This window comes from Amblyomma americanum, chromosome 4 (assembly GCF_052857255.1).
Source record: "Amblyomma americanum isolate KBUSLIRL-KWMA chromosome 4, ASM5285725v1, whole genome shotgun sequence".
NCBI classification, from domain to species: Eukaryota; Metazoa; Arthropoda; class Arachnida; order Ixodida; family Ixodidae; genus Amblyomma; species Amblyomma americanum.
The window spans coordinates 216,036,812-216,050,858 of NC_135500.1; the positions used below are offsets into that span (position 1 = coordinate 216,036,812).

The 14,047-nt window shown below is 46.9% G+C and overlaps 1 protein-coding gene across 3 annotated transcripts in view; it reads right to left on the reverse strand.

Annotated features, from left to right (window-relative positions):
* The window catches only part of LOC144129320 (uncharacterized), a 38,642-nt gene extending 29,063 nt beyond the window's left edge, over positions 1-9,579 (reverse strand). Inside the window, exons 1-4 of one of the 3 annotated variants that reach the window (XM_077663364.1) lie at positions 9,080-9,579; positions 8,659-8,702; positions 8,233-8,438; positions 7,292-7,466 (exon numbers count right to left, since the gene is read on the reverse strand). In XM_077663364.1, the coding sequence (XP_077519490.1) occupies positions 7,292-7,466; positions 8,233-8,438; positions 8,659-8,701 (424 nt within the window). In that variant the 5' untranslated portion in view covers position 8,702; positions 9,080-9,579. Of the gene's footprint in view, positions 1-7,291; positions 7,467-8,232; positions 8,439-8,658; positions 8,703-8,789 lie in introns of all 3 variants that reach the window. The other 2 variants (XM_077663365.1, XM_077663363.1) reach the window with 2 other exon arrangements.
* Between the last annotated feature and the right edge of the window lie 4,468 nt (positions 9,580-14,047).

The window sequence follows — 14,047 nt, forward strand, 5'->3', positions numbered from 1 at the left end:
ACACCGTGGTTTTGTCTGGGTGACTGATGGTGGGGATGACAGGCAGATTTCAACAGGGAGATGATCACTTCCGTATGGGTTGTCTAAGACATCACATTTAAAATCGCTAAAAACTGATGGAGAGCTAGAAGACAAATCTAAAACACTCATTTATCCTGAACTAGGGGAGCAATATAAATAGGTTTACTGGTGTTCAATAACAAATATTGTTGGATAGTATAAAATCCTCAATAACCTGACCTCTGCTATCGGTTTTCTCACTGCCCCAGAAACAAGAGTGTGCATTAAAATCGCCAACTATCAAGTATGGCTCCGGTAACTGTTGTAAAAGGTTCTCTAATTCATGCTGTCTTACTTAGAGATGTGGTTGAAGATATACGCTACAAAGTGTAATGGTTTTGTAACCAACCACGCTGGCTGCTACGGCTTCGAACCTAGTTTTGAGTTTGATCTCGCTAGCTGCCACGCCAGGTTGCACGATGCCTACGCCTCCCGAGAGTCTGCTCGCCCCCTCTCGGTCACGGCGGAAGACAGTATACTTCTTTAGCACCTTTGTGTGCTGAGGGCCTAGATTGGTTTCCTGCACACATAAAGCAATAGGGGAAATTGTGTTTAAAATTTCTTTTATGTTGTTATATTTATTTACGAGACCTCTGCAGTTCAGCGTATTATGAAAGCCATCTTAATGTTGTGCGCGTGTGTGCAGATAAAATTAAATTTGATTTGGCCCCTTGACTCGGAGCCACACATTTTTTTGATCGATCCAAAGACCTCCGCCGTCCGTCCGATGTGGACGGCACGGGGCTGCCCTGGGTCGTGCCCAGCGCCTCAGCAGCAGAGGCGCTGGACGACCGTGCAGGATGCACGCTGACTTTTGAGTTAGACCTCGACCTGTGGAAGAGGTCTTGAGGCCCGCTGACCCGGGATCTGCACAGCCTGCTTTGGGGTTGGCGGAGTAGTATCAGCTACTCCGCCAGGGAGCGCGGATGGCCCTGCCATAGGCCCACTGCGTGCGGCCTGGACAGGTGCCGAAGCCTGGTGTGATGCGCCGTGCCCACGCACCACATCGGCGAAGTTTGTTTTTGCAGTGAAGGAGATTCTATTTATTTTGGCGTATCGCCTTCTTGCTTCCTTGAAAGAAATGTTTTCAGAGGTCTTCAGAGTAATTATTTCTTTTTCTTTTTTCCAGGACGGACAAGCCCTGGAGTATGCAGCATGGCCTCCCTCACAATTTGTGCACCGTGGGGCAGCAACACATTCATCTGACTGGTGGTCCTTCGACGAACATTTCGCGCAAGTTTTGCGGCCGCGACAACTCTGTGAGCCGTGGCCGAACCTCTGGCAATTGAAACATCTGCGTGGGTTGGGTATATATGGCCTTACATTTACTTTCAGGTACCCGACTTCAATGCTTTCAGGTAGTGTGCTGGTGTTGAAAGTGAGGATCATGCATTTCGTATCTATTTCCTTGTTATCCTTCCGGATCTTTATCCGCTGAACATTTATGACGTCTTGGTCGGCAAGACCTTCAAGTACTTCTTTTTCAGAGAGGTGAACAAAATCAATTTCTGATATGACGCCTCGGACTGTGTTCAAAGATCTGTGTGACGTGATGGAGACAGGAATCTCCCCTATCGATACAATGTTTGCAAGTTTCAAGTGCTGGACGGTGTCACGTAGTTCGAGCAGTAAGTCGCCACTAGCCATTTTTGATACCTTGTACCCAAAGCCCAAGGTATCTGTCAGGCACTTTGCTACCAGGAATGGGGAAATCAGTCTTGCTTGTTGTTCTTCAGCTTTTCTGTGAATAACATGAAATTATGGAAATGACACTTTCCTTTTTTGAAAAATATCTTCATCATTCCGCCCTCTTTTTAGAGAGCGATCAGGTTGGGAATGGAGGGGAGCCATAAAAAATTGTGTTTTTTAGTCACGGTGCCAGCCACCCACCAGGGAGCCCAACAAGGGGACGGGACAGCAACTTGCACGCAAGTCCTGCCCACGCCAGCTGTACACCTCAACTATAACCAAATATGACGAACCCCAGGGTAGTTCGCCACACATGGTTAACCCTAGCCACCCATGAAGAAATGAAAAAAAAAAACACGGGAAATGACAAGGAGACAGGACAGTAGTCAGAAAGAAGATAGGAAAGTAAAAGATGGAGAGGAGGACAGGAAAAGGCAACTGCCGATTTCCCCCGGTCGATTTCCCCCGGTCGGGTCAGGCCGGAGGTGCCGTCTACAGGAAGCTGGGGCCAAAGTGGTGTGTTGCCTCCGCTGAGGGGACTTAAAGGTCCATACGCTCGGCATCAGCTCAACCACCAGGATCCCCTTTTCCCCGGACACGGCGATGCCACGCACGGCAAGGCGCGGGTGCTCGGGTGCGTGGTGATGCATCATTCACCATCATCCCCTGCGGGGATGTCCCTGCGGATGCTCGGTAACCCGTGGTGTCGCCACTCACCAACGCCTGCAAGCTGCAGGCGCCCCCCTGCAGGGAGCACTTGGACATTTTGTATCGATAGCTACATTACGATAGCATTACGGTAGCATTACGGTAGCTACATTACGGCCCACCACTGGCAGCACCCTGCCATATCAGAGCAGCACTGGCGCATCGCTTAAGCGCTGCACCACTGTGCCAGGAGATTTATGGCGAGAGAGAGAGAGTAATAACAAACATTTATTAAGCAAATAGAGAGGATGAGCCGGCGCAGATGGTGAATGCTGGCATCTTCTTGGCCCGCGTCCCTGGTCCGGGATATCGCAAGATCCCGCCGCCTCTCGAGCCCGGCATGCGAGGGTAGCTTGTGCCGCCGCATTCGAGCACTCGAGGGTCTCTCAGGGACATATTAATGTCGCTATCGTGTCATACCATTAAAGCGGAGCTTAAGTGTCCCCTCCAATTTTGTAGTGATAGCTAGATTACGGTAGCATTTCGAGCCCTCAGGGTGGCGGCAGCGGCACCGCCATGCCGTGGCTGCGCCACCACGCTGTCACGTGGTGCGCAGCAGCTGCCGGCAGCGCAGTGGCTGTGGCTGATCACGCGGTTCGTCACCTGGTTGGTCACGTGACCAGCCACGTGGTGCGGAGCAGCTGCTGCTGCCGGCGAAACCGAGCTGCCACAGCTGTGCGCATGCACTGTGTCAAGTGGGACGAAGATGAAGAAGGAACGCCCAGCGAAACGGAGCGGCGAAAGACTGACTTTCTAATTCAACTGAGCAAGTTTCACTCGGCCACCTGTAGCTATCGTGTCACTTCAGGTTTAACCAGAGCTGAACCACCGCCAATTTTTTTGCATTTTGCTTCCATCAAAATGCAGCCACATTGGCCAGGACTCAATCCTGTGGCCTTGGGATCAGTGGCCAAATTCCAGAGCCACTGAGCCGCAACAGCAGGTGCACCCTCGCACTGGTGAGAATAGGAAAGCACGCTAAATACTATGGTTGAATTCGACTGAGGTTTTCCAAGGTCTTAATTTTCAGTTTTTATGAGCGGCCTAAACAGAAAAAAACAAAAAATCATGCTTCCTCATGCAGAAAATTTAGATAATCCAATTAGTTTGCCATTACATATAGAATACCAATAGCAAGAGCTGGCCAACTGATAAAGGTTTTATCATCAAATTGACTGGATGCATGTGAATGCACTACAGAAAAACACCGTAGATACTTTTCTTTAGAAAACACAGCGTGAAAACGTATTATCTGGGAAAGCATATGACTCCGAATGCCTAATTTTGACAGATGTAACTTCTGAATGAGGTACACTCTTGGAATTAACACTTTCAGTTCATAAAAATGTCGATTAGCATTTTTTGGCACAAGGTCTCAGTAGCTCTTTATCTAGTGCTCGCAGAATTCAGCCCACATCTGCGTTGTCCTTAGCACAGCAGAAACTTCGCAACACAACCAATTCACTAATGACAATGGCGAAACTGGTGCAGATCTCTTGCATGTTGTTTTTGGATGGTTCGCCTCCTTAGGAAGCCACCATGGCACCTGACTATCACACTATTCTTTACCTTCATGCTGCATCCCCTGCACCCAGCCCGCTAATTGTTAGCACACTAGTGTCTAGCCTTTAGGCACTGCAAAGCAGCAGCTGCGTTTCTCCTCTTCATGTTGCGTCCCAGCTGGAACGGCCCGCTCGTGTTAGTGAATTTTTTTTTATGCCTCCACTCTTTGCACCTTTGCACTGCTGAGAAGCCACCAATGTGAGACTGCAGCTGCATTCCAGCTCCATGTTGCATAACCCAAGGTTCAGCCCACTTGTATGTTTGCACATGCATGTTTGGTCGCCAACTGTATTATAAGACCAGAATTCGTCAAAATTTTGAATGTAGGAGCCAAGAAATTGCGCCAGAAAAAAAATTACGTAACTCTATTGGGCATTTTTTGAGTGCATAAAACTGGGAATGTATCAATGAGCTTTTACTGTATCTATATGAATCCTGCCTTCATCAGCATCAGATAAGGCCGATTCACGTGACGGGTCGTCAGTCCGTGGCACGTCGACAGCCTGAGCATCATGTGTTCACACATCACTACAAACTGGTCTGTGATCCAATGCTGGCAAGCAGACACAGTGGACCAACAAAGCAGACGACACGCTGGGCAAACCAAAGTTACTAGACTACTTTAAAGCATTGGCAACGCTAGGAAACAGGAAAGAGAGGGAGATGAGCTTTTGTCCATGCGCTATGGGCTAACTCAGCCCTACTGACCCCATTTCTCCAAATTCCCCCCTCCACACCCCTAGCCCGAAAAATAAACCAACTATTAGTCGCATACAACTAAACAATGAATTGGCAAATGCCCCTTGAAAGGAGCCCCTCTAGCCAATCAATAGTGTCTACTGAATCACCCCTCTATAATTCTCTCCCTCTCCCTGCTGATCAGTACCCTTGGGCACCTATCGTGAAATCACAAGGGGAGGTAGACGACTGGGGAATAACTATGGCTTAATCATGTTAACTGCGGCATCACGAAAATCGGTCGCAGAGAGAGACATTTACAGCAGCAAACATTGGAAAGAGTGGGCTGCCAGACCTATCACACAAAGCTTCGTGGCCTGCCGCTAAATCTTGCTGGGAAATAGCCACTTGACATTCTTTGCTTGACCAGTCTGCGGGCCGACAACAAGCCTCGCATGGTAGTTACATGTGAACGCGTCATGCACGGGCCGCGGACCGACGGTCCATCATGTGAATCGGCCTATACCAAGAATTTGATACATTTTGCTGCGCACTGACTTGATCACACTGGCTAGTTCATACGTCCACTTTGCTGTTCGTTGCGTTGTCTTCCCTGCAAGCATTTCTGCATCTAAGCAGCATGAAAGCAAATAAAAAATATCATGTCTGTACTGACAAGTGTCAGTGCTGTGATAATTTAGATGAGAGTCCTGGGAAGCTGTCTGGGGCAAAGACAATTTTATACTGTTGGAGGCCAACTTCAGCAGAAGCTGCAAACAACTCATGAAATATGTTCCAAGTGTCCTGTAAAACTGTCTATGAACCATTCAAAAATTTAAGCGTGAAATGAAGTTGTGAAGAACCAAATGTTTTAAAGAAATGGTCACTTAGAGTTGAATAAACACATTTGCACTATACTGTGTACTTCTAGTTGCCAATAAAAACAACCATTTCATCTATTTACTATAAATATATCCCAGCAGAAATATTAGATCTAAAGTTAAACAACTTGAAGAATTTTTAACATGCCGACATAGGAACAGAACTTACAACCAAGTTATGATAATGGTGTGTAAAAGCCTTTAACCGACCAGCAAGCAATGGATATATCATACTCCTTAGTAAGACTTACGTGAGTTGACCGCTTATCAGTGCACAGTAAAACCTCATAAATATGTACCTGCTTACCAAATAGTTGCAGTTAGAATGTATGTGAAAATTCTCCATGTTGCCCACTACTGAAACCCATGTACTGGTTGACTGCTTAAGGCGTGGTGGCTCATGAAATGCCTACCAGTTAATAAGTACTTTTTGTGGCAGTTCGGCTGACGCCATGCTGTGATGAAAAGATTTTTTCTGCCTTTCCAAAAAGCATCATCAATGTGCGCACCGCCAGAGATACAACACTGCAGCCATTTCGGCCATGTTCTGACGAGTGCGGCGATGTCCATGTAAATAGGGAGCCCAGGAAGCGTCAGCCACTTCAGTGTTTGCGCGCCAACACACCGCCAAGTAATATAGTCGCCAGCCCTATGACACTGTCACACTAACGTTCACCGTCACCCTACCTAGCCTGTGTGACTTTGCACTGCGCGCGAGTTCAGTTGTGCATGTGTTGCCGCCTTCTGGCATTGTGTGCTGTAGTGCAAAGCACAAAGAAGATGGGCCTTATGGACATGCTTGCTCCCGCTTTCAGATTTCTAGACTGCTGTTGACACTGCATGGCTGTCACGGTGGCAACTGAAAGTGACTGGCTTCTGGTCGTACATGCATATGTGAGAAATTTACTGTGCCTGAATTTCTCTTCACTTTCGGGCAGTGCGAAATGGCACATCTGTAGTAGTCAGTTAAGGTGTTCTACCAGACAGTGCAAACTTTTCCTGTGTCCTCGACAACTATGTATTAACGGAGTTTTGACCACCATCTCTTGAGACTTTCAACTTACGGAAGCAGTTAAAAACTCAGACCCTCAAAACTACGCTTGAACTGCCCGCACTAATCATAACTAAGCTTTAAAATTGCATTCATAGCAATAATTTCACTTATAAGTATGTATATATACACAAACTGACATTCAGGATGGTAACCTTCACTAGCACGACAGCATTTATGCAGTCTTTGCTTCATTGAGTGCGATGTGTTTAGTGTGCCTGACCAATTGTGTAATTCTACGTCTGTAGCTCAGTGCTTCTCTAAGTACATTAAATGAGCTGCAACAGCAATTGTAGCAGTATTCTCAAAAAGTAGCAGTATTGTCCTAAACATCCTGGTCGATGTGCTCATGGCTTGCGTAAAGGGAGCTATTAGCTATTCCAGAAGAAATTTGTCGCAGATCGGTGTTCAGAAAACCTTGGTCCTTGTCAGCCTACCTGATAGCCATGTGCCAGCAGAGCATAGTAAAGAGGAAGTGTGCTGGCTTACAAGTTTCTTTTTGCTACATTCAGCTTACTTGCTCCAGCCAAATCAAGCAAACTAAAGTGACAGTCTAAAAAAATACAACCACTGCAGTAAACACCACAAACTTGCTTAGGTCTTGAGCAGCGCTAGCATACTTGCAGTCAGCACTACAACTCCTACTGCTATTTTCCTTTACCTTTTACTTGTGGCAAGATTTTGTAGAGCACGTCCAGGCGTCCGCGCTCTTTTAAGATATCGGCCAGATGGCCAAGGCTGCAGGGCTTCGAGCATGCCTTCAGGGAAGGGTAGAAATGCTGCAATGCAACCTGGAGGGGCATCAGCTTGTCCCCCACAGCCCGTTGCTCTATACCCTGGTAGTAGAAAAAACACAGCAGTCACAACTACAGTATAGCGAGCAACAGAAAAGCAGGAAATAAATGCATATGGTGTAATTTTACAGAGGTGTAGGGGAACGAGGAAACTTTTACATCACACAGGCCATGGGCAGACCTGCATTCTGGCTCCATCTAAGAGCAGCTTCCAGTTGACGTGAAATGCAAAAGACCCCCATGCGCTGTGTATATCAGTGCAGTGCGCGTTGGAGAGCCTTCTATGTGACCACTGAGCTCCAAATGCCATTTTCTTTAAACTATGTTCTGCTGATATTGAGAACCAACTACAGTGCTATCTGCACAGGAATTTTATGTCAAGAAAAGCTGCCAGTGTAAGGTGGCCCTGTTCAGTGAGCTAGACTGCAGACGTCGCTACAGATCGCTTGCATGGGCATAGATCCCACCATGTTGAAATCCAACAGCACAATGAATATTATCCACTTATTGGCATGTGCTACAATCTGCATGGTGGAAGCAATGTGTGGTGCACCATAACGGCACCTGTGACATCACATGCAAGCCGTCTGTAGGACAACAGAATAAGTGAGGTCACAACAGAACTCAGGCATTGCGTTTACCCGAATACGCATTACATTCATATTCTTGCAACGTTCATTTTTTATTCTTTCATCACATTTTTGTCACTTACAGCGCTGCAGTAACAATAAGAAAATTGTAAACATCACCATGCAGCTAGTTACAAGATAAAGCTGCAAACAGAACAGATTTCAATGCGAGCATTCACCTGAAGCTCAGTCTCGGGAACGCCGAGAGAACATGCAAACGACCTCCATTTCGTGCCAGGGAAGCAGGATGCCACGATGGAGCTCAGAGATGCAGATACTTTCTCGTAATCGATTTCGTACAACTGGCGCCTGTTGGCTTCGTAGAAGTGCAGCAGCTGAGCGTTCCCAAGCTGCCATTCTCGAAGCGCCTCGGTTTCCAAGTCACCTGAACGTTGAAAATTATACTGAGACTAAGCAATCACTTGACATGTACCGAAGTGGCAAACGTCTACAGCCTTCTAGACGCCATCCCCACCCGTAAAAAAAAAAGGGCGGGGGGGGGGGGGGGGGGGGGGGGACGCGCTCGACAGAAATGAGGCTTGCTTCCGACGCAGTACTTCGCATCTGGTATCTGTTCGACAACACAAGATAATCGTTTTGTTTACTTGCAAACTTCTTGTACGCGCCACGACCATACACGGTAACCATTCTGAAAAACAAAAAGGCCCAAAACTGCTGTTAGGAGACGACGATGCTGCAGTTTGAAAATGCGTCACATTGCGCAAGCAACACTCACCCTCAGCACCGCAGTTAAGGTGTCTCAACGAAGTTGACGACAAGCAAGCTCAATTATCAATGTTATCAGGTTCATCCTTTGACATCACCTGATATACGGCTACCTTGCACGTGTCGTGGGGCATGGGTGGCAACATCCCATTAATTAAATTAAAAAAATCAACAACGCAACAAGTGTCGACGGGCTGCCGATAACGACGAATAGCAGGCCACAGAGAAACTTTTCACGGCTTTGAACTACTAATCAAGTTCGCACTCAAATTACATAGCGAAAGTTTTGCTTTTACTCACAGAGCGTGTTGGGTCGCGGTCGTGGAGTTTTACCATCTGTAAAGCCCTTGTTTTTCCCAAGTATCGCATCCGGTCCGAGTACAGTTGCCATGTTGGGGCCACAAACCAAGTTACTGGTTTCCCTACAAGATAGCTAGTCCCAACAGGACAAACAAACAAAATTATTGTATCGTTGCAGACTGTGTCGTACCTTCAGCGCCTAGTCCATAACTGTAGAAGGCTGTGCCATAAACACGGTAAACTACATGAGCAGAAAGGAACACTCGACCAGCGAATGGCCCCACACTACACGCTCGTCAAACTCTTGTCACGTGACAAATGACGTTTTTGTGCTTTGCTGTGCAGCCGTTTCGTAGGAATACTTGGAAAGTGTCGTCCGTTGGCCACCTGCGCTGCATCCGTTGGGCTGGGCAGCGTGGCGCCCACCCCTTTATTTTATAAGCCACTGCCACCCTTCTACAATTTATCCGAACGTCGACGGCATATGCAGCATGTGGATCAGATATGGACCGTGTAGTACGTGCCATGCAGCTACATCTTCGCGGGGCCAACTCATTGCCGTATCAGCGATTGTACAACTGGAAAGGGCAACATCTTTATCTTTCAAGGGTGCTTCACATACATACTTCTGCTTTCTGTTGAGTGTTGACTGCACTGCCTGGCAGCGGTCAAGTGGCGCCACTCTCACTTGCATGCCTGTATGAAACATTTTAACCGAGTATTTTAGCACATTTTAACACAGTAGTAACTCAGCTTTGCACGTACACTTACATTAATAAACCTTGTGCATTGACAAAAACTTCAGCTTCGCTCGACAAATGATCGGGATAAAACTCGACCTTCACTATTTTGGCGAAAATCAGACCGCAAGCGTTGATACGTTTAGAAACGTGAATGTATGTGAATCAAGCGAATACACAACAGGCGGCAATCGGGTCAGAACAAGACTATATTCGTAACAAATGCTAACGCGAAACAGTCAATAAGTGCGTCACTTCTTCGCCAACATGGCTCGCTTTCCTTCTCCCTTTTTCGGTCTGCCCTTGCCTCGCAGCCTGCGAAGACGTCTCATTTCTTCTTTGAAGTCCTGATGCTCGTCTCTGTACAAGCCATGCATCCGGAGGCGAAACATTAGAGTCGTCAGTTGGTGATGCGGCGGATACCAGGCCACAACTTCGGGGTTCAGATCATGCGGAAGGTCGCTGAAAAGCTGCACAACCCGCATCGACTTTTTGTTCGTGGGGCGAGACACTTCTCCGAAGATGCGCGCACTCAACAGCGCCATTCTTTTGGCATAGTTCGATATAAGAGACATGGCCGCAGCACACGTGAGTCTGCTCCAGAGAATGTGCACACCTGAAAGCGCAAATTCAAAGCGAGCCGATAAGTTCACGAAGGTTAAACGTTCAAACCGTCAACACCACAGCGTCCTCCGCATGGAGCCCGAAGCACCCGAAGTCGGAAGAACGGTAGCGGCTAGTAGTGGCTCAACACAGCGGCCTGGTTTGGATAGTTTGTATTCTGGCTGCAATGTACAAAAACGAAAAAAAAATCCAAGTGCCATAACTTTGACATACAAAAAAAATTGCGTTAAGGTTACATACAAGTTTTTTAAAAATTATCGTAATTTTTTGAAAAATTTTTGTAATTTGTGTTTTGCAAGTTTCGGTTTCGGTTTTCTTTTTACTGGAGGCTTGAAGGCGCGTCGGGTGCCCGGAAATTAAGCTTTGTCCTCGCTGCACCAGTTCTGTAAAGTTCTGCGGTGGTGCCGTGGCGGTGCCGCTAGTATGCAGTGCCAGTTCCTGCAGTTCAGATGCAGTGGCGCCAGCTTTCCTTCTAGTTAATAGTAAGAAACTCTATGGGTGCAGGTTGTCACTGGCTACATCCAAAACGATGGTCGAGTGCACGCATGGTCGTCTGCTAGACTTCGCAGAGCCAGCAGCGTGGATCCCATACCCACGAAACACATAGGTTCTATAAACAAGTCTTCAAACAACTCCAAACATCTAGCAACGTCTAACTCTGGATTGAAACGTTTTAAAAACTTACTGACAAAAGTGGTTTATTCACAAATGTTTTAAAAGCTTCTCTAAATATACGTTTTCCACTCAACTTTTTATAAATTTCTTTGTCGAGAAGTTTACTCGGAAACGTTTTAGCGAGGTTTTTTAACAGCAGTTTGTTCCGAACGTATCTTTCCATGTATGTCCAAGTACTTGACACAAACAGTAGGTAGATGTGAACTAACGGAGCAGTGAAGCTAAGTCCAATCATGGAATTTTTATGCATCTTTTATTTCTGCGATTAGTGATGACTGAGCTAGTCGTCTACATCACTCTGCGCCAATTAACGTGGGGTAATTGCGCACGGCCGTCAGGGCAGCAGTAATGTCCACGCGACGAACGTTGCCAATAGAATCCTTGTTCCAAGTCAATACGCAATAAGAGTAATAAGAGCAATATAGAGTGCGCGTCGGACGTACCGTACGTAGTAGAGCGCCCTATGCCCTTTGCCTGCCCTTTGCAGTTCGAGCTATACTGCACGTATCAGAGCAAACAAAATCTGCAGCTCTAAAAAAAAGCATGAGCACTAAACCTAATGAGGTCCCACTAGTTGATTTTAGAGGGTTCTAAATATATAGCATACTGATCTTGATTCTATAGGCTTAATAATCAGCCATTTCCAAAAAATAAAAATGCCTAAGTGTTTTCTTAACGAGTTCTTACGAAAAAGTTTTCTAGATCCTTTTTGGCGGAGCATTAGCAGGCATACACCACCTCTTTTCTGCCTCATTGTGTACAGAACATCTGGAAATAGGTTTCTTCTAGACATTGCAGTACACTTTTGAAGACGTTTTGTTACACGTTGCATAGCCCTTCTTGTGTTTCGTGGGTATCAACGGTCGCCAGCATCCCGAACCGCGTGAATAATTTCAAACAGCACATCGCAGCCAAGTGTTGCCATGAACCAGCCTCGATGTAATCTCGCGGCAGCTAAGCGCGCACGACCGAGGTGTGCGCGCGCCGACTTGCATACGTTACGCGGTTTTTACGGCAACGTGCATCGTATGCTGAATGCATATGTTTGCTTGTTAGTTAACATGATTGGCTTCGAGTACGTTATAAATTTCTTGGTCTAAAGGAAAGACGCCATTGACGAGTCCGTCGGGAGATGGAAGGTGCCGGCGACGGCAGGGCCGGCACGACCCCATACGGAATATAAAAACATGAAATTTAAGGCCTGATCTAACCAAACGACGTTGAATGCTTTCCATACACTGACTAACCACCCATGCACCCGTTTTCCTTGCTTGGCAGCAGCAGACCAACCCCCAAAGAAATGCTCAAATGCTTTTATGCGCACGCAACGCGGTTAGCAGGCCTGCAAGACGTTCACTAGAACTTGTTACTGCTGTAACAATGGGTGATTGTTTAAATGGGTGCGGACACAAAATTTAGAACGCAAATATATGACATGATTTGTTTGATGGGCGTAAGGAGATAAGTTTCAGTCGCAGGCGCCGACCGGCGCCTAACTGAATGTGATTTTGAATGTTGTCCGAGGAGCCGCACGGCGGTATTACCCGCGTCCAAAAACGTCAAGGTGCGCTTGCCTCAATTATTGTGACGTCATCGAATCTAGTGGTTGCTCACAAGAACTACCGGTGCTTGCCGGCGATACTGACGTCTTCAGGAATGTGGTAACCCAGGTCAGCCGGTCGACCATGACGTCAAGGCGCACTTCAACAATTGCGCCGACCGAGACCGAAGCTGCCAGTTCAAAATCGTTTGTGCTCTATAAACAAGAATCGACCCAAATGGGAGTTTAAATGGTTGACGCCACCCTTCATACTCCATATGCGGAAACATTTACTCCATCAATATGAAGTAAAAATGTCTGTCCTAAACGACCTATTTTACTGCCTGCGCTGGGGTATAATGGGGTATAAAGGAGGGTTCTCCTCCTTATAACTCCCATTTTTAAATGGAGTTTCTTGGTCTCAATGCACCGCAAGTCTCCAAAGGAGTAAAAAAACACCATTTTGCGCCATCCGCCCCGCCACCTTGAGGTCAGTCGTCTGATAATGGCGGTGAGTGACGACCCCTTGGTTGCCGTCGTCGCTGGATCTCTGCTCAATTCTGCTCCTTCACGGGCGCCTGCCGCGGTACAAGATATCGGCTTGTCGCCGTTTTCCGCTACAGTGAGCTGGATAATCGAACTGCTCTTTTGAAGCTTACAGTGCTCTAACCATACCCGACCTTCCTTTGTTAGTGTCGCCACTACGTTAGAACCCCTTCTTAGGCCCAATTCTGACAGCTTTTTTAGTGCTGTTCTCGCGGTGTGTTACAATATATTATAGTGCGTTGCATAACGTGGAACTCTGATTGAATGTAGTTTCAACGCTGAGCTCTTGATTCAGCTGATGAGGATACATTTTTCCTCAGTCATATTGAAATGCCAAGCCTTAAAGAAGGGAATATGAAGCCAAACACTGTCATACCAAACTACATTCAGGGGTGTTTTCATTTTCAACTTATTCTGCTCTGGTATTTAGTCAAATATAGTGCGATGCGTGACCGTGAAAACTACTCCCCGACTCCTTTTCAGTTTTGAACTATTTCTTCTAATGTTACATCTTTTCATCTACGAACGTAGCCAAACAAACAAGCTCGTACAGCCAAAGCAGACGACTCTTGCCGCCTCCGCCTATACGGCGCCGCTGGGCATGCAGACGGCGAAAAGAACGCGTGACGCACGGTGACATTAAGGCAGCGCAGTTTCCCATGTCGGATTGCCGGATGCCCTCGCAGCTACTGCCCGTTTCCGCCGCTGGCACTGCTATAAGAATGAGCCTAAATGAGGATAAACAAACACGACGCCATTGTTGGGCTCCATTTCTGTGGGTAGCAAAAAACTCCCTTGTACTCCTAAATACCTCCCTTGTAAAATGAAGTAAATCAAATACTC